The sequence below is a fragment of the Monopterus albus genome, unplaced genomic scaffold (assembly GCF_001952655.1).
Source record: "Monopterus albus unplaced genomic scaffold, M_albus_1.0 scaffold274.1, whole genome shotgun sequence".
Taxonomy (NCBI): domain Eukaryota; kingdom Metazoa; phylum Chordata; class Actinopteri; order Synbranchiformes; family Synbranchidae; genus Monopterus; species Monopterus albus.
Genome location: NW_018128154.1, coordinates 488,283 through 510,145, shown reverse-complemented (window position 1 = coordinate 510,145; position 21,863 = coordinate 488,283). Strand labels below are relative to the sequence as shown.

At 49.5% G+C, this 21,863-nt stretch overlaps 1 protein-coding gene across 1 annotated transcript; it reads right to left on the bottom strand.

Moving 5' to 3' along the window:
* Positions 1–1,162: 1,162 nt before the first annotated feature.
* Positions 1,163–21,863, bottom strand: LOC109972968 (kinesin-like protein KIF1C). Its single transcript, XM_020622233.1, has 29 exons — positions 21,714–21,863; positions 21,487–21,616; positions 15,405–15,532; positions 14,214–14,290; positions 14,043–14,121; positions 13,564–13,676; positions 12,713–12,885; positions 12,389–12,484; positions 12,025–12,136; positions 11,851–11,928; positions 11,699–11,764; positions 11,495–11,570; positions 11,069–11,147; positions 10,730–10,896; positions 10,027–10,134; positions 9,797–9,930; positions 9,434–9,513; positions 8,517–8,592; positions 8,159–8,238; positions 7,927–8,021; positions 7,254–7,337; positions 6,726–6,906; positions 6,533–6,605; positions 6,352–6,450; positions 5,844–6,005; positions 5,304–5,582; positions 5,009–5,098; positions 4,711–4,927; positions 1,163–4,572 (listed from the first exon to the last, which is right to left on the bottom strand). The coding sequence occupies exons 3-29, from the start codon at positions 15,508–15,510 to the stop codon at positions 3,719–3,721; spliced, it is 3,834 nt and encodes a 1,277-aa protein (XP_020477889.1). The 5' UTR covers positions 15,511–15,532; positions 21,487–21,616; positions 21,714–21,863; the 3' UTR covers positions 1,163–3,718.

Below are 21,863 nucleotides of genomic sequence, written 5' to 3'. Positions count from 1 at the left end.
GGTTTCTGCTCTATCAGAAGTGTTTTCTGTTTTACAGGACAGTAACCGTCAGGGTGACGACAGGCGCCTGCGACCTCCCTCACAGCTGCTGCACTAACGATGCATTTTGTTCTGTTCAGCCTTGGATGTTTTCTGTGCTGTATTCATCGCCCTGTGTGTGATGTGTATAACTAGGTACATGGACTCCTCCCAGTCTCTGTCTTGTCAGACGTCTGTTTCACGTGTTTGCGTTGTTGTCAGTTCCATAAAAAGGCGTTTTCCTCTAAACATCCCACAGTGTTTCTGTGACGTCCAAAGATGTAAACTACATTTAACAAAAAAGGTCCAGTTTGGACTAAAGTCTCATTTTCCTTCTTTAATCACCCTCAGATTTATCTGGCGACCTTTCGGAGGACTCGACCCCTACGTTTGGACCGTTAAACTAGCTGCTCCTTGAGCAGCTGCATCAGTAAGACGCTGCTTACGCACTTTCGTTTATAACTAAGTTTCTTTAGCTGATAATACTTCAGGACTTGTACTTGAGTATTCGACCTTGTACTTTTGCTGGATTAAAGGATGTGAGTATTTCTTCCACCACCATTTGTGGTGTGTTATGTTGTACTGTATATACGCGGTCAGACTGAAGGTGTTTCCCTCATCTCCAGTGGTTCAAGCGCTCTGAGCCACCATAGCGTGTGGACCTCGTGAAGCAGGACTCCTGTTTCATTTTCATTCTCACTGACAGTTTATTGTCATCTTGTTGTCGGCAGGTAGAGCCTGAGATTGGTTCCTGATACAACAAAAACAGACACAACAACTTGGCATGGACAGAAAAACAACAGGAGCTCTGGGCCAATAGGAGGGCTGCACCATGATGTCATCACGCTTGTGTTCCAGAGTCCTGAAGTGACATCATGCTGTGATGTCAGAGATTCAGAGGCTGTGATTGGAGCAGAGGTGCCAGAGGAATGGGCGGGGAGTTCTAGAATGTTCTGGGGTTCTGCCGAGCCCAGTTGCCATGGTAACACCCCCATCTTATGCCCCGCCTCCTCCCCAAATCTCCAAAATAACAAAACTAAACAGACAATTAGAGGGAAAACAATAAAATAAGCATAATAAAGTAAAATAAAACTAAATGAACCTGCAAATGTGTGCACACCCCCCCACACAGATGTCCAACATACACAATCACAACGAAGCTCCCATAGCAGCATCCAAGAGCCCAGTATTGACACGTAACTTTAAAATCATATTATTCTTAATAATAGTGATGACATCATAAAGCAAAAGTCAGACAAGTAGGCGGGGTTAAAATACTGAGGACAAGAAGCAAATGAAAACACGAAAGAAGAAAAACAAACCGTATAAAAAAAAGATAAAGAAGAAAGTTTCCCATCAAGCCCAGCAGTGGCAGCAGGACTGTCCTGTGATTGGTCGATTCCAGAGACAGCAGAGCAAAACAAGGCGAACATAAACTTCTGCTGATGTCATGCTTCTCGGGCCAATCACAATCACTTCCTGTGTTTTTTGTCATCATCATTACAGCAAATCCCTCCGACTTTTGAAGTATCTGTGGACTGAAACATCAGTTTGAGGATCACACCTTAGACTGAGGTGTGCTGAGCATCTTTGCTTCTGACAGAAGCTGATTAGTTATATGGCACCTTAAAGAAAAAACAACAATGATGGAAAAGGTCTGAAGAAAATGTGGGAACACGACTGCCCAGTTGGCAACAGTAGAAAAAAACATCTGCCACTAAATGTGTTAAACATTTTTAAAGTGACTTTAAATGCAACATCAATTCATTCAGATTGAAGAAGCCGCACGTATCAACTTCCTGACATCTCAGTGAGGCAGCAGTTTATTCCCCTTCTTGTCACAACTGATGTGGACATAAAGTACTACGTAGCATCAGGTACGTAGCATCAGGTACGTAGCGTCAGGTACGTAGTGCCTCCTCCCAGGAGGAAGTTACTGTCACCCAGAACATGTTGTAGGCTATGTTCCTACTTCAAAAACAAAACGTCAAATCTCAAGATTTTTTTTAAGCATCTCACTTTTCCATCTTCACTCTTCTCTCTAATCCCCCTCTCTCACACTACATTACCCACAGTTCCTTGCTTTCACAGCCCTACATAAATTGTAATCCATCTTGATTCCTACATCTCACGTGAGGCATCGCATGTCAGTTATCTCTGATGATTGCCAGAGACGGTGAGCCCATCATGTTTCATATGTTGCAGCCTGTTTGGAAATCGATTCGTCTTCATAAAAACAAAAACACTTCAAATATACACACAACACTTTAAAAAGATTCAACGTGAGTCTCAACTTTCACAACCACAACACCTGCTCTTCTCCGTCCTCTCCTCACACTTTACTCTAAACCATCTTTTTATCCTTTTGCTTTCCAGGTAACATCCCTACCCTCCATCTGTCTGTACAGCAGTGCCTGCCAGCGCTCTGCTCTCCTGCAGGGGGCGCCACACAGCAGCCTTCTTTGGTTTGTAGCACTCAGCAACGCAGCATTCAGGTCACATGGGAGAGACGGTAAATACGAGCTTGAAGCCTGGAGAGGAATGTTCTCCAACCGTCTTCATGTGGGAGACGCGTAAACACCGTGTTTGTTTGAAGTCCAATACGTGAGCTTTACTACAGTAAATGCACCTTTGTGAGTTAAACATTTTATTTACAGTGACTTTATGAAACTTAAATGAAATGTGAGCACTGAAATACCAAAAACATGTCATGGTCATTTAGAAACTATGACTGTTGACTGGTGTATCCTTAGGTTTTATTTTCTGAAGCCGATATCTGTCAAAAATCCAGTATTGGACAGGCTATAATTCTAACGGCAGGTCTCCCTAGTCTGTTTGTTTTGACCAGTGATCAGTGGTAGTTCAGGTCGCCTTCTGGTGTAACATGGGAAATATTTCAGTACATAAAAAGCTTTCAGTTAAATTCTTTGTGTTCGTACAAACCATAATTCCCATAAAACACGAATGCCGCCTTGGCTAGGCTAGGCTAAGCTAATACTTTCACCTGTGCTAAACTGTTAACACTTCACCATGTAACCTATCAGCCTGAAACAGCAGACAGTTGTCTATTGCGCCCTTTTCTGGCTAACTCACTATTAGCTCAAGCTAACACTGACCACTCAGGCTGAACTAGGCCAGTTAGCCTCCTGGGCTAATAGCGGCTGAAACAGAGGAGCTAAAACTCAAGTCTATTAAATTACAAACACTGACCCTGTCCAGGAAAAACAAACCAATGCACTTCATCTTAAAAAAAAAAACGGCTTCAACAAATGGCCTCTGCTAACAGGAGCTAGCCCCGGGAGCTAACGCTTCAGCTTTAAGGCACCTTGTTCTAAACAATCAAGACCAAAATATCAGTAAACCTACATCAACACATAATAAACTTCCTGTTTAACAGCTCAACAATTGGCAAAAAATAAAATAATCCACTTTTCCTAAAAACAGTGTCGCTATGGTAACAGCTAACCTGTGCTAACAAAAAGAATCCAGACACACACACACAGCAGGACTGAAGTTACAAGAAGTGTGATGTTAGATGGTGTGTGAAGGGCCGATCAGTGTAGTAAAAGTGCTCACACACACACACACACACACACACACACACACACATACACACACACACACACACACAGCCTATTCTCTACAGCATCAGGACCACCCTGTGTCCCACAGCCAATCAGAGACCTCCCTGTGTCCGAGGTCAGATGGGGGTCTCCTTGTTGTTTTTGAGGTCTGGTGCACTGAACTGCCGCCTCATCCTGGGTGGGGTGGTGAAGCCCCACCCCCCTGGCGGTGGCACCATGCCCAGCAGCATGTCAGGAGGAGGGGGCAGGGGCCCAGGGTGCGGCAGGCTGTGGAAGTTGGGGTGAGGTCCTGGCTGGAATGGTGCACTGAGGGGGTTGTAGTAGGGATTGTGATGGTACTGCTGGTACTGGTGCTGACTATAATAGAAGCCTCCATCTCTGTCTCTGTCCCTCCCTCCTCCTCTCTCCCCCCCTGGCCCAGGTGACACCCCCCTCCTCTGTCTCGGTCGCCCCTGGTGACCGCCACTATTGCCACTGCCACCGCTACCACCTCCGTCATGCTGGCTGTTGTCGTAGTGACCGTTGCCATGGTTGGAACTGTCCAGAGAGTTGCGACGGTAGCGGCGCTGTTGGTTTTGGTTGTTTCCCTGGTGATGGTAGTAGAAGCCACCCTGATTACCCTGGTTGCCGTGGTTACGCTGTTGCCAGGCGCGATGAGGGCTAGGGGTGCGCATGCGAGGGGGTGGGGCTTGGAAGGGGGGGGGCAAGAGAGCAGGAGACTGACGCTGGACAGGAGGAGGTGGTGAGGGAGAACCTTTACCGTCCACTCCTCCTCCTCCCTCCTCCCCCTGCTCTCCCTCATCTTCTCCTCCCCCCTCGAGACCCAGAGCCTGCAGGGTGGCGCTGGCTGATCCCCATGACAACCGGTGGGCGGGGTTACTCTTGAAGGGGAACTTAAGCTTGCACTCCTGGGGAGGGATGAAGCGTCCGGTCCCTGGGAGATGAATGGGAACCGTGGGGGAGTTCTGACCTGCAGGAGGGGGGAGTCATCAGACAGGAGTTGAACAAACAGACAACACTTCCTGCTTTAGATGTAGCTCCTCATAACGGGTTAACTCAGATTTAATTAGTGAAGTGGGCTGGGGTCAACCCTCATCCACCCGCTGACCTTGGTTCTGGTTCTGTCCTCGCAGTTTCTTGGTGATGTTCTGCTGCTGCAGGTTCAGGATTCGTTGCTGTTCCTGTTTCAGCCAGCGGAGGCGTCCTCTCCTGAACACCGGGTCTTCATCCATCAGCCGCTGAACTCTGGCCTCTGGCGGGTTGGGGCTGTCGCCGGCCCCGTCCCTCTGAGGAGACCCGCCTCCTTCGCCGTTCACATCGTCATCCTGGAAACGAGAGGAAAATGGAGTCAAACAGCAGTCAGTGAAAGACGAGCAGCTGGTGGACAGGACGTGATGTCAGCGCACCTGAACAGGTATGATGCTCTCCATCTTGATCATTCTGTCCCTCAGAGCCTTGATCTCCTCGTCCTTCATGTTGTTCTGCAGCTTCACCTCCTGGAAGAGTCAGAGTAAACTGTGCAGTTACTACAAGTTAATCCACACCTTCCAGCCACTCAGAAGTCATAAGACGACACCAGAGGAGGAGGAGGAGGAGGAAGACTGTCCTTCCAGCGACGTGTGACACATCCACTGACTGCAGTTAGCACCTGTTATTAGTGTGGATGAGGCCGCCTTTCCACTGTGACTGTGCAGAACTCACCTCCAAAATATCAGTCAGTTTGTCGATGTGAGCCTTCAGGTCATACACGTTTCCTTTGTCCCCTCCCTCTCCCGTCTCTCCTCCTCCCCCTCCCTCCTCCGTGGGGGGGCTCCTCTCCTCCCCGATGCCCACAGTGTCGCAGACGTCCTGGGCCACGGCCCTCCAGCTCTCCCTCTCGTTGGAATCCTTCTTGGCGTACATGCGGCACAGTTCCTTCATCTTGACGATGGACAGCGCTTCGATCTCCTGACGGGAGTGACGGAAGTCTCCCAGAGCCACCTGAGGGGGGCGCCACACACAGCAGCACACTTAAAATCAAGGTCTGTAAAAATACAGATGCTCCTGGGTTTACTGGGGAAATGATGCCATGTCCTAAACGATAACCTGGCAAATGAAGGAAAAGGCTAAAAAGATCATCACACCTCTGCCTAAATGTGGAATAGTTCAGTGACTTAGAAACCACAGTCACTGGCTAATGTTTTTAAGAACATACTGCCGTGCTCCATTTTTCTGTTGTGTACTGATGTGTGTGTGTGAGACCTCGTAGCAGATCTCTTTGACGGCCTGCATGCGGAGGTCTTCGATGGTGACCCGTTTGGGGTCTTTGCTGATCCTCCTCCTCTGGGGGATCTGGTAGACTCGGAGAGGCTCCCTCCTCTTCCCGCTGCTGGGCAGACCGCAGCGCTTCACGATGCACTGCACCTGGACTCAGACACACAGGCATCAGGCAGCGGAGCTAAAATATCTGACTGTGGTTTTAATGACAAATGTATTTTACTTCCTGCAGCTTAAGGAGGATGTTTTATGTCTGATATCAACACGTCCATGAGTCAGTTTAGAAACCACAGGACAAATGTGCTGCTGTTTCCTTCAGTATCTCAGTGATGCAGGGACACTTGACATGTAAACTAATAAGAAGCAGAGAGTACAGGCTCAACTTGTAGCCCACAGTGCAACTCGCTGAGCCGTGACAACGGTCGACTTCATGCTTACGCCCCCCTGCCTCTGTGTGAGGCCCTGACAACCTCCAGCACACAGGTGTGTTCACCTTGTGGGCAGGTAGCTTCTCTCTGAGGGAGGAGATCAGCTTCCAGCTCTCCTCACAGGAGCGTTTGTCGGAGTCGTCGCCGCTGTCGCTGTCTGCGTACTAAACACACACACACACACACAGGTTGAACGCTGTGACCTCCCTGTCAGGACCTGCTGCTGCGACTCAAACAGGACCCTACCAGTCTGTGCTGCTCCAGCAGCAGGTCGGCCTCCTCCTTCTCTTTACGGTACTGAGACTCCATGTCCTGCAGCCTGGAACACACAGCAGCCAGTTAACTGGCACCATCAGCCAACCAGTCGGTAACGTCTACATCTAACGATGATAAAAGACAGATAGGTTATGAAGACATCTCTAGTCCGCTGCTGTTCTACCTCTTCTCCATCTCCAGTTTGATGTCGATGCCTTGTTTCTCCAGCAGCTCTTTCTGGGCGTAGTTCCAGTCCTCTGGCTCCGCCTGCTGCTCGGCCGTGGCGTTGCGCTCCCTCTCCAGCCGCGTCTGCTCCGGGTGGTTGAACCGAAACACGTGGTTCTTCCCCATCACGATGCGGTTACCTAGCAACGGGGTCAGACAGGAAGAGGGTGAGACCAGTTTCCAGAGAGTTTACACGGTGACTTTGCTGCTGCTTTAGGAACAATATTAGCTTATATTAAAAAAGTAAAAAGTCAATGAAGTTACACAAATTATAAACCCACTACAAATATAAGCTGTTGGATTTGCACAGCAATAAAGCCGGAGCCACTGAGAGTATCGCTAGAGAACTGTATTGGCAGTAATTATCAATACAAGCAGTGATATTGATCAGATCTGAACCTCCTCCTCCTCCTTTCCTTCCATTGTTGTCAACTGTCAAACTGTCATCACCCCAACCTTCCCTCCTGTTCGCCCTGACAGCTGGCACCTTGTTTGAGGACGACGGCCTCGCTGATCTGCTTCCCGTTAACGTACGTCTCAGCTCCAGGCAGCGGCTCCAGAGTGACCACCACTGCAGAAGAAGAAGGTCACACACAGAGGTTAGGACACAAAGCAACACGTGTACATGCAGACTGGAGCACAGTAACACACAACAGGTGGGTACACACACACACACACACAGCATACTGGGGGGTCACCACGGTAACTAGTAACAGTGACTGTTAAACGATACCTGATAGACGTCCTGGCAGCTTTTACAGAAAGAGAAGAAGAAAGAGTCACCCACTGAACACACACACACACACACACACACACATACACACGCTTCACAAGTTCACTGCAGACTTTGTGTGTTTTCGGATGCTTGTGTGGAACAAGCCCCTGAGGGCGTCGGGCGTCTGAGCTGCAGCTGCCTCAGTCTGACCACTGGGGGGCGCTCTAACCCCACAAACTGACAGGAAGACAACAACTGGACTGGGACTGCTGCAGCTCTCCGTCCAGACTTGGCTCAGTCTGACTGGACGACACCGTGACATTCACCGCCTCAGCTTCAGCAGTGTGTTTGTCTAGTTATGTGACCAAAGGCTCACGAGCTTCAGGTGGATTTAATCGAAATGTTGTCCTGTATGTCAGAGAATAACAAGCACACGACGTCTCACCCTCCCCCTGCTCGTTGGTCTCACTGACAAACACACAGTGAATCTCCTTTATGAAGTGGCCGGACAGCTTGATGTCCACGTCCTGCTGTCCCACCCTGAAACACAGACAGAAACAGGATGATCTTACTTCTGTGGCGGTACCTGAGTTCCACAGTGACATTGAACTGGACTGAGTCTAATCAAAGCCAAGCCCACAGAGGTTTGCACCAAACAGAGAATCCCAGCGTCTGACCTGGTGAAGCCCTCTTTAATGTAGTACAGGAGACACTCTGACATCAGCGGGTCTTCGTTCAGGTTGACCAGGTGAGGCGTCTGCAGTGGGACAACACACAGGTGAACTCCACTGATGCTTGGACAGAAACATCAGCCACATTATCAGGGCCGATCCAGCTACAGACACGGTCGTCACACATGACTGGGGTCTGGATTTATCAAGCGACTCAAAGCAGGAAGCCCACCCCCCCAGCAGACCAAACGCTCGCAGAGCGTTCTCAGTTATCGCTATGGTCAAATGTGCCAAAACTGGTTTAACCGCTCACAGAGACGAACCAACAGAAATCATAATGTGAACAACAGACACGAGGACTCACTCCTTTAGGAGAGAAGACGCCCAGTGTTCCTCCATCTTCTTTGATGGACACGCCCATCTCCGCCAGCAGGGCCTCTCTGGGCGAACAACAGCGACAGAGACATGGAGAGAGAGGTTCTGTTAGTGACAGCGCTCATCATTCTGTAGCTCTTTCTTTTGGTTTCAGTGATCATGCTGCATTTAGGGAACATCAGGAGAACTGGAGGAACAGGAAGCAGATGGACACAGTACTGCTGCATGTCCTCTAAATGTGGGAAGGGGGTCTCTATCACTGCCACTGATGTAGAGACTCTGGGAAACAAAAAGCTGCCTTCAACGGCGTCCCCAGGTAAACCAGCCTCAGCGAGCGAGGAGGAAACAAGACTTCAGTCAAATCATTTTTCACACTCATCTCAGAGTCAGAAGGAACACAGATACCAGACCCAGAGTATCTGGGCTGCTGTCTTTACAGCAAACCGCACAGGATGGACGTCAGGTCGGCCGGCAAGTTGACCTGGATGTAGAGTCCTGTGTGGCCAGACAGCAGCCCAGGTACTCTGGATAAAACAAATTCAGATTAATTGTGATATTTGAATGATTCAACATCGACTCTTAAATTCCTGAGATCGATCTTTGTGCTTGCATTGTGATATTTGAATGATTCAACATCGGCTCTTAAACCTTAGGTCTGCACCGAGTGTTGTGTGTATGCACCGGATTCTTAGGAGTGGTTCGGTCTGGCTGCGTGAGGTGTAAACGGTCGACTGCTGTGCTCTGTTTGTGTGAATCATCTCACCCTGACAGTCCACAGCAGAGTGGGATCAACGGACACAGACACTAACCATTAAACTACACCAGCAGAAGTAAAACCACCCACTTAAATACAACTGAAATCCAAAACGACTGCAGGTATGAAAGAAGCTCAACTGGTGATGTTACCTCTCCAGACGGATAGATTCTGTCTTTCTTAGTTTCTCCTCCCACGTTTCGTTCAGTTCAGCGATGATCTTCTCCGTTTCCTACAAAACACCGACAGACAAGCTCACGTCAGGTTTCAAAGTCCAACACATCCACCGCGGATAAAAGCAAGACAAAACTCAAAATCCTGATCATTCTCAATGAGGTTGTGCAGTTTTAAGGAACATCTTTTTCTCTGTATGGATGTTTCTTCATGTGGGACGTCAGAGATAATGTTGTGTAGCGTCGGCCCCACTGGATCTAAAAATGTGTGTATCACGTCTGTGTGTTCTCAGCCCGATGGTTGGCTTTCAGTTCCAGTCTGTCAGCAGCATCTGATCGTACCAGCAGTCTCTCGGCCGCTTCCTCTTTACTGATGGTCTCCGTAGCGACCACCTCCTCTCCTTCGTCTCTGTTCTCCATCAGGATGTCGGGGTCAGCATCTACGTCACCTGCAGACGCCGGCTCAGCCCACCCACCTGAGAGGAAGTGCATGTGAGTGAAGTTCAGTTAGTAAAGAGGCAGCATCAGATTTCAGTGCCGTTGTTCAGCCTCTACTTTGTCTACACAGTCACCTGGGAGGGCGGAGCCGTTCTTAGGCGCGACCCCGTTGGCTGCGAGAGCCAGCTGCAGTGGGGAGGGGGGCACACCTGCAGCACCGCTCTGGCTGCTGTTGTTGGCGACTTTGAGAGACGGAGGGAAAGTGGAGCTAGAGTCAGGTTTCATGTTTTAACAAGTAGGAATGTCGGCTATTCTGGGTATGTGGAGAACAGCTTGTAAATATCAGCTCTCTCACACACACACACTCTCACACACACACACACAGCTGCCACTGTCTGTAAATACCCGCCTCTAAACATACCACACATAGACGTGCCAGACACACCACGCTCACATAAACACACACATCGTATACAAACCGTCTGAGTTCATATATTTGTACTGTATCTACTGTGTAACATTTGTGTACTTTAACTTATTCATTATAGTGTGTAACTAGTAGTATAATGTACAAAATGTGTGTAGCAGTATTACATATATAATACCATGCATGTGTAAATACCAGTCTGCTGTATAATGGGTGCACACCAGTCTAATGTACCAACATGGACCAGTATGGTTACACAGTGATGTGTGTAAACCACTACAATGTATCACATATGGAGTTTTATGTGTATAAGTACGGTTTACACAGTGTACTATCAGAGTATATACTACTATAAGTGAGTAGCAGTAAGGTGAATGTGTAACGTTGTACACAGCGTACTGCGTGCACACCGTGCACTGGGAGTGTACCGGCGTTGCCCAGCAGCTCCTGCAGGCCCTGGGAGAACAGCAGGTTCCTCAGCCGCTCCACTTCGGCCTTCAGCTCTCTGATCAGTTTGGCATTTGGATCTTCGTTGATCACAGCGTTACAACGAATCTGTTTGGCGCGGTCGGCGTACCTGGAACCACATCGCACTGAGTCAGACTAACGTGGACAACAGGGCCATGGTCTGAACAGAAACAGACTGGATCACACTAGAAGACACCGACTTGTTTAGCTTTTACTAATCTATACGTGACAAAATGAAGCCACGTCCGACAGATGACGGCGGACAGACACCGGTTTCTGACCTCAGAGTGCTCAGTGTTTCTTCATAGCTGATGTCAGCAGGACTAAGAGCAGCGATCATGGCCGTCCGGGAGTTTCCCCCTGAAATGAGCACACAGTGAAACTGTTAACTCATACTGAGCCTGATACTACAGTATAACTCTGCTGCTACCAGCCCTGACAGTAGCTTTACCATCACTACTACCTGTGCCAGCTGAGGCCCCAGGTGTGATAGACCTGGTCTAGTACCAGGTCTACTGCTGCTGTTGTTGGTCTCTGTGTAAAGCTGCTCCAGTTCTAGACCTGGTGTCACTAATTCTATTAGCATTCTGAGAACACGTGTCTTCAAATTAAACCTGGTACTGTTTATTTCAAAGCAGCTGGTCTTGATCCTACCGTAGCTCAGCTGTCACTGCAGTGCTGCTGCCCCCGATACTGGCTGTGCTTACCCAGGTTTTCCTTCAGTAGCCAGGTGAGAACAGAGTCTCTGTAGGGAATAAAGTCGCTCTTTCTCTTCTTATTGCTCTGCTGTGGAGGAGAGAAGAGGAAAGTCAGGCTTCACTGTAACGTCTGGAAGAGATTTGTCTGCTTTTCACTAAAAACTAAAATCTTGTGCTCTTCCTCCTGAGTACTAAAGGTGTGTGTAGTCCTACCATCTCGGCTAAGGCTGATATCACTTTTCCTAACGTGGTCAGAGATTTGTTGATGTTCGCTCCTTCCTGTACACAAACGTACAACAAGCATAGAGGAGATATGAAGTAAATGCAAGGCAGATTTAGATGGACACTGACGAGACAACTCTGACCTTGAGCCTGGTGCCTCTCGCCCCTGATGAGTCGGCTCGCTCACTCCCAGCCAGGTCGACCAGACTGATCTTACTGACCTGAGGAGAAAGTTGTCACCTTTAGGTTGAAAATAAAAGCCTGACTAACCGCTGTGGGGCGCCGAGTCCTCACAAGGACCTAACACACACACACACCTTCTCAGTGTCCAGACTGGTCAACTGGTCTCGTCGTTTCTGGGTGAAGACGATGGTGAAGACAGCGTGTGACCTGGACGACGTCTCATTCATGTTCGTGGCTGCAACCGTCCTGTGATCGATAACGAACACAGTCAGTCGCTGACAATAAGGACCATTGACGTCGACTCTGGTTTGTTTTTGTCAGTGTTCTCTAGACCAAACAATCGGTAGATCATCTTATGACAAACATCAGCTGCAGCCTAAACGTTTTAACTAAACCCTGTTTCAGCACCAGTTCCCTCAGCAGCTACTTTTATTCTGCTGAGCTGTGTAATTATGTGGATGCTGTGTCCTGGCATCTGTCCGCAGGAAGAAGACTGACCGGGCTTTGTTGCCGGCGTCCATCAGGTCTCGGATGTCGGTGAACCCGGTCACAGCCAGTTTGGACAGGTCCTCCACTACAAGGGGATTCATGACTCTGCATCAAAGTGTTTCCAAGGTTTGGCTGTGACCTGCCAAAAACTACGTCAGGTCCACGTGGAGACTGACGACTCTGACTAATCTACTTTACGTTTCTGCTTCCAGTTACTCCCCACATCTTGTTCCTCTGTACCTCCCAGTATGTACTGGTACATCAGTGTTACAGTAAGTACCCTGTAAATTCAGTTCAACGGCGCTGTGCCCTGTGGACTCTGATCTAAACCACATTTCCTCCATCGTTCTGCAGGAGGTTGGTGGCTCAGGACCCTCCTCTAAAGATGAGATGTCCCAGCCTTGCTCCGTCTCCAGCCCATGTTTCTCCTGCTCTGTTCCTCTGGACGTTCCCCATCCAGCCTCCAGCTGCCCCTGGCTCTTCCCTCCAGCTCTGCCTCTCACACTCTGTATCCACTTACCCTGATTAGTCTCACTCAGTGTATGAGCCTGTGTGGTTCCTGTCTGGTTGCAGGTTGGTCTGCTGTGCTTCCGGTTCTGGCCACCTGTTCCTGAGTAACCTGCTGGTTTGGACTGTGTTTGTTTGGTGGATTCTGCCTCTCGCCTGCTCCCTCGGTGTCACTGCTGTATTTGGACTGTTTCCATGTGTCTGACCTCCTTTTCAGACTCTCTCTGCCTCTCATTCTCCCGACTCAGACTAAAAAGTAAGCCTTGTTTTACTCCTGTGCTTAATTAAAACTGACCTATCATTAAAACGTTCTCCCTGGAGCTTTGGTTCAGCCTTGTTTGTGCTTCTAGCTCGTGGCCCAGCAGTTGTCCACAACCCATTAGAATACGCTTGTTCAAAATGAGCTTGTTGGGGTCGGGTCCAGATTACTCTCATGTGCACATTTGGACCCGTCACGTTTCCAAAGTCTCAACTTTCTAACAGTAGGAAAAGAAAACTGTCATGATGACGCAACAAGAGATCAACTGTTGAATGTTTTTACTTTTAGACTCAGAAGTTTGATTTTTAGAAATACAGTTTTCTCAGCGCTGGACTTCAGAGGTTCTAAACTTTTGGTCAAGTATCATTGTGTTTCTGTCCTGACACAGAGCCATGAATCCACCGTCAGTAGGTCAGACACTCGGCGTCACCTGTGGTATGATGCCTTCCTGTCCAGGCTCCTGTTTGCCCATCATGGTGTAGCTCTTTCCTGCACCCGTCTGGCCGTATGCAAAAATACACACATTATATCCTGAAAAACAACAAGTCGTCATTTATTGGCATTGGTTCACGCCGACAAACCAACTGATCACTAACTGTCCATCAAAATGTCTCACGTTTTCCTCAAGTCGTCATTTATTGGCATTGGTTCAGGCTGACAAACCAACTGATCCAAAATGAAAACTTAGCCTGGCTTTTAATGGCGGTTAACCTCTGGCACTATTAGCCACATTTAGCATCAGTGTTGCTGTGATCAGTGGTGTTTGCATCAAACTGAAATCTGTAGCATCGTCACTACTGTCTTTATGACTGTCACTGTGTTTGGCTCAGTGCTGAGTCCTCTGACAACGTGATGGATCAGTGAGGAGAGTGAGCGGCAGACATCGGACCGTTTTACCTTCGAAGGCGTGCAGCAGCATCTCCTCTCCGATATCTTTGTAGACCTGCCTCTGAGACACAAAGCCGGGGTCCTCAGCCTGCAGAAACACAAACTTTCCTCTGGTCATTTCTGCATCTGGGTTATTAAGAATGTACCTGTGTGTGTGTGTGTGGTAGAGGGAGTGATCACCGTCGTGTGTGACCAGTAGGAGTAGTCGAAGGTGAAGTTCTTGGCTCCATCTTTGGGCTGTTTGGGGTTGGAGATGCCTGGAATGTACCGAACTATCAAACACCTTGTGCACCTTGTTTTATGATGCACAACATGACAAGTGTGTAGACGGTTAGTATAGACTGTCACAGTAGCAGAGTACCGCTGGGTGGACAAGATGGAGGTGAAATCCACATGCGACAACACCAACATCTTCCAGAAATATGACTCGGACTACAGCCATCATCAACAGGCTCGGTGTATCGGTGTCTGTGAGGTGAGCGTGTTCACACAGCTGCTGCACCAGAGCCTATTAATAAACTGTGTGTGAGTTTCAGTAGCAGGTTCAGAGGTCACATGACGGGCAGAGGCCTCGTGGCACCGCTCAGGCCAGTTTAACACATGCTAAGCTCTAATCCAAAAACACTGGGGAATAAATCCTTCGTTCATTAAAACCAGTGTGGATTCGTTTTAGACGGGAGTAACATTTTATTCACCAAAGGACAGAATCAGGTTTTGTTTTGTTTGTGGGATTTGTTCGTAAAACTGGAGAAATGATTTGGGCTTTAGAAGAAGAGACGGCACCAGGACGTATGTCTCATTTACTAGTGACAATCACAGGCTACTGCTTCAACCACCTGCACATTAACACAGGAGTCTAGCTTCACTCTGTGGTCCTTCATCGTCTCTTTGCAGCAGGAAGCCGACTGTCATCCTCTTCCTCTGGTCGGGGTCCCCAGGACTAACCAGGTGTCTGGTGGCTACATCTGGTCTCGTTCATACATCTCACAAGCAAAGAATTAACACGTAAACATTTTATCGCTGACACTGTTTCACCAGCTTCACAGACTCGACAGGTCGAGAGGTTGATGCCGTCACTCCACTTCCACTGGGAGCCATAGTGCACCGGGGTTCGAGCCCCCGACCCGGCTGTCTACGTCACTGCAGTCTGACAGGCAGACAGGAAATCTGAGCAACAGGAAGTGTCTGAGATGGAGGGTAGGAAGCCAATCCACCAGCTGGCCTGAGGAGGGACGGGTCCCAGTGGCAGTAGAGCCATGGCATTAGTGTGTGTGTGTGTGTGTGTGTGTGTCAGCTGGGCGCTAAGGGAGGCGTTATGACACAGAGGGTCCTCACGAGCACAGAAAGCCAGTGGTTTGTGTCGTCTCTTACAGGTGGTGTTTCCCTGCATCTGGATCACACACTTGGCGTTGCGACACGTCTCTCTGGAGTTGAACGGGCGGACTCGCACCGCCACCTTCACTGACGCACCCGCCATCACGCAGCTCCGCCCACTCCACCTGAGGACAGTCAAATGGAGAACAAGGTCAGACACAACCACAAGAACCTGTTCAGTACAGAGACGCTTTGCTTTTCCAGCTGGAGCCAGTTTAAACACGGCCTCATGAACTGTTAAGTGCTCGCCAGCTCATGTGGGCACTGATTGGCTAACGCCAGGTAACAATGAGCTCTTATTTTGAAATGAAACAAAATGAGCACAGTATTGCATGGTGTATAGGGAATGTCCCAGCATGCACTGGGGCCACAGATCCACGCGTTTCTACATTAAGGTTGTTATTTTGTTCCGCTGGTCGCTGGTAAACCGGCGATGAGTGATGCACGAACGCTGACGTTCTGATCCAGCTGCAGTTTGAGGGCTTGTTGCCATGACAACAGGTCCAGATGAGATTATGGACGTATGAAGAAACGAACCCTGAGGTTTAGAACTCGCCTGTGGCCTTCTCTCTCTCTCTCTCTCTCTCTCTCTCCTCCTTAAGGTCAAACCACTTCCCCCCCTCCATTTTTTCCAGCGCTCCCTCCCTTCATTTTCCCCCGTTCCTGCTCTTTTTCCACTGCTGGATTTTCTTCTCCTCCCTTCTGGTCCTTTCCTCTCTCATCCCTCCCTCATCACTTTCCTTCTGTCCTCTTGCTCTTTCACTCTCCTCCTCTTCTTCTCTTGTCAAACCTTAATGTTTTCTTTCCTGTTTCTTCCTCTCCTGTTTTGCTCTTCTTTACTTTTTGAATCTTGATTCCTTCTCATCTTTATCTTTTCATCTTTGTTTCGTGTTCACCTTTCATTTCCTGCTCTCCTTTTATTATTTCACTTTTTAAACTGGATCTCTCCTCTTTCTTCTTCTCTTCATGGTTTGATCATTCCTCCTTCTCTTCACCTTCCTCATTCTTCTCCTTTGTTCCTTTTTGTTTCTTCTTCTTCCTCCCTCATCTCATTTCTCTTATTATTCCTCCTTTTTCCTGCTGTTTCCTCTCCTTCCTGTCTCATGTTGTTCTTTCTTTTCAGCTTCTTCTTTTTAATCTTTACCGTTCCCTTTTCCTCCTCCTGACTCTCCTCTTTAAACACTCGTCCACTTTCTTTCATCTCTCTCTCCCTTTTTATTCTTCTGTCTACTCCTCCTCCTCCTGGGCGTTCGAGCACTGCCTCTCTCTCTGTCCTTTCAGTACAGTTCCCTAACCCCTCCTCCTCCTCCTTCCGTCATTCCTCCCCCCCTTCCTTTCTTTCATATTTCCACCCCCTTTACATTCCTGTCCTGTTATTGTTTCCCCGTTGCCGTGGAAACCCGTCTCATTTTCACCTTTCTACTTTTCCTCCCATTGTCTCTCAGCTTCTTCTTCTTCCTTTTCTCCTTTGTTTGTCTGCTCTCTCTCTCCTCCCGTCTGTCATGTATCTCTCTCTCTCTTTGTCTTTGTCAGTCTGTGTCGCACGCCCACGCCTCAGGCCTTTAAACACCAGTTGTTCTGTGATGAACTGTTAGTGTCTGTGTGTCGACACCAAGCTGTTGTTAAAAACCTTCACACTGAAGAACAAAGTGAACACAACAATAGTTCCTAGTTCAACATTTAATGTGTGCGTTACTGAACAGGCCCGGGGGGGAGGGGGCCACAGGAAACACACAAATGGGTGCACAGTGACCACAAACAGTGCAACAGTTGTGTATCTTTCAGTCTGAGGGTCCGATAGAGGAGGGGCGGGGGCCTTTGGTCTGGGCTTCTCACCACCTGTGTTGGTCTCTGTCCATGCCCAACAAAGAGCAGAGGGGTGGTGGTTATTGATCGGACGGCTCCGAGCTTCATCTCTACTGTAATGTGAAACCACCAAACCCTGGAAAAAGCCCCGACCGACAACGACTGACACTGGTTTTCATCCTTCTCGTCTTCGTATCGTAACAAATGGAGTACTTCCTCCTCTTAGTTAAAAACTTCAGTGAGCAGCTGCTGTGTTTTTAAAGCTGTCCATCGTCAGTAGGACCCGACGTCATGTAAGCTGAGAGCCACAGACAGGACAGACAGGAAGTCAGAGACGGACTGGTTGGTTTGGATCTGGACATGTGACTGTTTGGCACTGGGGCCAACACAGAACAACAGGCTTCGATGGAGCTTTAGGACTGTGTCTCTGTGTTAAAACATTTCCTCCCAGGACATTTCTCTGTGCCCCAGCTCGGTGAGATTGTTTCACCTGAATGGGACGACGCGCCCAGGACGCTCATGTATAAACAAGCCACTGCCACGCCTGTGATGTCACCACACAGGTGCTTCATCAGGTGAGGTCTCTGGGTGTAGGACGGACTCCGGGTCCAGCTGCCCTCACCCCTGTGACCCAGGCTTCTGTTCCAGTTTATGACAACTGGCTCCACCGGCGTTGGCACTAAAACCAATGATCACATCATAACGTCTGCACACAAACTCAGTGCCACCAAGCTTCTCAGCGGTGACGGCGGCTTCTCCCCGACACAGAACAGTCAGAGCGCACTTTGTCATGCACATGTTGTGGTGATGTTACATGTTGGTCTCGTGTCTGAAAAAGCACCTGTCACTTGTGTGCAGACGCCTGAACAACAACATGACGGTGTCTGAACTGATCCCTGCAGAGAGGCCGTGGCGTAACCGTGACCTCTAGTGTTGCTGATGTCATGTTCAGGTTAGCGGTGATATAATATGTGGTTTAACAGGAAGGGTGGTGCAGTGGAGCGTGGTCACCTCTGGGTTCGAGAGCTTCATCCACACGTCGCTGTGTGTGTGTAGTTCAACAGCGTGTAGAGATGAGGAGCTGGCCAGTGAAGACCGAGTCCCAGTCCTGTCCACGCTGTGATCCAGTCACAGTGGAGCTCGTTAAGCTCAGGGCTGTGAATCAGGTGAGAGTCACTGGAATCGGTATCAGTCGCTGATTCATGCTGTGGCTCAGCTCCCTGGCAGGTCGCCGCTACAGACCAGCCGCCCGTTAAACACCGCAGCGCGGTCACAGTCACAGCTTTGACTTGCACCAATTAACGGCTTTAGCTGGTTCAGGAGAGTCAAAGTTAGTGAGACTCGCTAAGGGATCTGGATTTGACAAGTGGGCTGAGGTTCACTGGACTCTGACCCCAGTGAGCGTGCATGTTTCTCTTGGTGCCAGCTCCCACAGCACGAAACGGCAAAGAGAGTGTGTGTGTGTGTGTGTGTGTGTGTGTGCTGTGTGCTGTGTCAGCACAGCCTCGAGTCACAAAGACGGCAAACAGAAACACACACAGACAAGATGGTGGCCACAGATACTGGCTCTGATCCCACTGTGTGTGTGTGTGTGTGTGTGTGTCTAGGTGAGCGAGCGGCCTGCATAGCACAGACCTCAGGCAGTAGGGATGCCTGGGAGCTGATGTCAGCCTGAGGGCCCGGCTTGCCGTAGAGCTGCCGTTAGCCAAACCAACCAGCTGTTTAGACACAAACAGACACAAGCAGAACGACAAAGGTTTCTTCTGGTTTCACGTCCCGACTGTTCGTCTGTTAGCTGCTGCAGACAGAGCCAGAGATCACAGGACAGTTAGCAGATGGGCACAATGTGGAAGCAGACTCTACCGGGCATCACCGCACGGGTCTCACCGAGAGACGAAGAGACACACAACAAGCAGCTTCAGTCTGCAGCTGGAGGGCAAACGCATTTTAACCCAAATACTTTTAAATCCCTCCTCACATACATTCAGTGTTTACACGTGAAGCGGAGTGAAACCAGATAGAAATAAATAAAATCCAAACATCACAGATTAAGTTCACAGGACTCTCGGCTTCTTTTGTTCTTTCCAGTGGCGGAAGGAGAGTACTGCAATACCACAGTGTAAAAGTACTCTATTACAACTAAAAGTACAAATGTACCAGCAGTACCAGTACTCACATACCTCTACATGAGTAAATGGTTACTTTCCACCGCTGCCAGACCCCGTAGCTAACCAGACCCCGTAGCTAACCAGACCCCGTAGCTAACCATACCACTTAGGAACTCAAAGTACTTCCAAGCGATGACGTCGAACTGGAAGTGTCCGACCCGCTTCACTCCCACCGCTCTGAAACGTGGCTTTTTGACCGACGGAGAACTGTTCAGAATCCAGAATTCAGGTTCCCACTGAGAACCACACAGATCTGAACTGGTTCTGTAAGGATATTGGCGGCATGAGTGGGCAGGTACTACACCTGCCAAATCACACACTCCAGTAGGTGGCGGTCGTGAACGTTGGTTTGTCAGCCGCCAAGTGAAGAACAGGAAGCAGCATAATGAAGGAGGTGATTGGTCGTCTGAAGGCTGATCTTACTTTCATCATTAACTGTTCTTCTTTGATTTTAGTGGCGGGCTACAAACCACCCTGAAGGCGCCGCCACCTGCATCGCTGAGACGTAGAGGTGTTGTGGTCGACGTGTGTGGGTCTGTGGTTCCTGAAGCGGTTGTGTGTTGTCCCCTGGGCGTGAACACACCCCACAGGCCTCTCAGGAGGAATGTGATGATGAACAGTCTTCATCCTGCCTATGGAAACACACACACACACACACTCTGGGCCCTGCCTATGGAAACACACACACAACTAAAGATAGGCATGGGCTCGACCCCACGGTTTGTACAGGACGTTTACACGCTGATGCTCCACGTCCTGTTCACATGACAGTGACCACGTGCTGCCTTCACATGCAGTGGGAAATCTTGGCATCTAGAGATGGAATCAAACGTTTTAAGAAGTTTGTGAGTTTGGGGTCTGAAGACGTCTGTCTCACGTGGCTCAGTCACAAATTCAAGATATAACTGATTAATTAAAGATATAACTGATTATGAAACTGGACCCTCAGGCGGAGCTGGACCCTCAGGCGGAGCTGGACCCTCAGGCGGACCCGGAGGACTTTCACCACACATTTTTTAACCGCTTTGACTTTTATTAACTGTCCTCACTGTTCAGTGAGTAACGAGTCTCCTTCACCGTCTTTTCTTAAATGTCTTCGTAGCTTTTTCTTCTTTGCTCCGTCTGATTCGTGACTGTGTCCTTAAACCTCAGACTTGTTCTCACCTGTGTCCCTACATTGATGTGTCCCTAAAGCCCGTGTAAACCCGCCAGGCCTCCGCTTTTAACGGCGGTTAAAGCAGGTATGTGACGTCTCCAACGTGATGATGTCAGCTATGACGTAGCAGAGCGGAAACAAGCCGTCTGCTGGAGAGCCGAGCCGGGTCGGTCAGAAGCCAGTTAAAGGCCGGTTCATCCGGGTATAAACAACCTGGCGGGAAAGTGAACCACGTCGGTGACGTTCATGTGAACTTTTAAACCTGTAGACGGGCTGGTCACAGGACCAGTGTGACCTAGAGACGCACCAGCCCGAGCGCGCTCCTCACCTGGAGGTGTCACGAGCACGGGCCTGTCTCTCGTGTGGTCAGCTCTGTGGCGTTGCCCAACACCAAACATCACGCAGCTAAAAATACCCGCACACGCACAGACAGATGAGATGCCTGCTGAGCCCTAACTTCAGGGACGGGAACGGCCTCCCAGTGTTCACACCGGGCTCCGCCTGAGCAGTGTGTGTCGGTCTGTCTCAGCTTTACGGACCGGACCGGACCGGACCCTCCATCCCCGGTGTAGTCGCTTCCTTTACCGATACAGTAAAAAACCTGAGAACTACGTGTTGATTCAAAGTCAGCTGAGCTGAAAGCACCCAACGTGTGCACGGACTGATCCGGCGGACACGCTGACGTGCACTGCCCTCCCCAGGTGGGAACCTTAGTGCCGCTGGTCTGAGCCTGACACCCTGTGAGGACGGTGTGTCCAGGGATCCCCGGACTGATCCTCTGACGTTCAGTGACGTCGGTGTTTAACTCATCCGGTTACACGTCCGCGGGTTTTCTCCTCATTAGACACTAATGAGGGTTAATTAAGTTCCGGTACCAACCGTGAAGTAACCAGCGTCGATCATTATCGTGTTATTGGCTGATTCAGTGACGTTACCGGGGCAGACTCACCTCTAGTACCGGAGGAAGCCACGCGCTGATCCGTTCACACCGTCCCCATGTCTCCGGTCGGACAACAAACAAACAGACGGCCGGGAGCCGGTGGGGCCGCCCCGGTCCTGGTCCTGGTCCTGGCCCGGGCCTGTTGGTACCGGGACACACAGACGGTTGGGTGGGGGCGCTGGTCGGTCACACACACACACACACACACACACGGTAGGAATAGTTAAAGCACTCACTGTGCAGTGTCCTCCGGTGTAACGGCAGCTTTCCTCCGGGCTGACGTCACCGTCCGGTAACTAAAATAAATAAATAAATAGGAAGGGACAGAAAGTGGAGGAAAGTTGAGGCCCGCTGCCGCCTGGCGGGGCGGCGAATCACGGCAGGGT

Excerpts from the sequence above, each read along its gene's own strand:
- LOC109972968 (XM_020622233.1), bottom strand. The coding sequence starts at position 15,510 with ATGGCGGGTGCGTCAGTGAAGGTGGCGGTGCGAGTCCGCCCGTTCAAC. Across the intron at positions 14,122-14,213 it reads CCTACTGGTCACACACGACG|GCTGAGGACCCCGGCTTTGT; the intron begins GTGATCACTCCC and ends GTGTTTCTGCAG. Across the intron at positions 11,765-11,850 it reads CGAGAGGCACCAGGCTCAAG|GAAGGAGCGAACATCAACAA; the intron begins GTCAGAGTTGTC and ends GTTTGTGTACAG.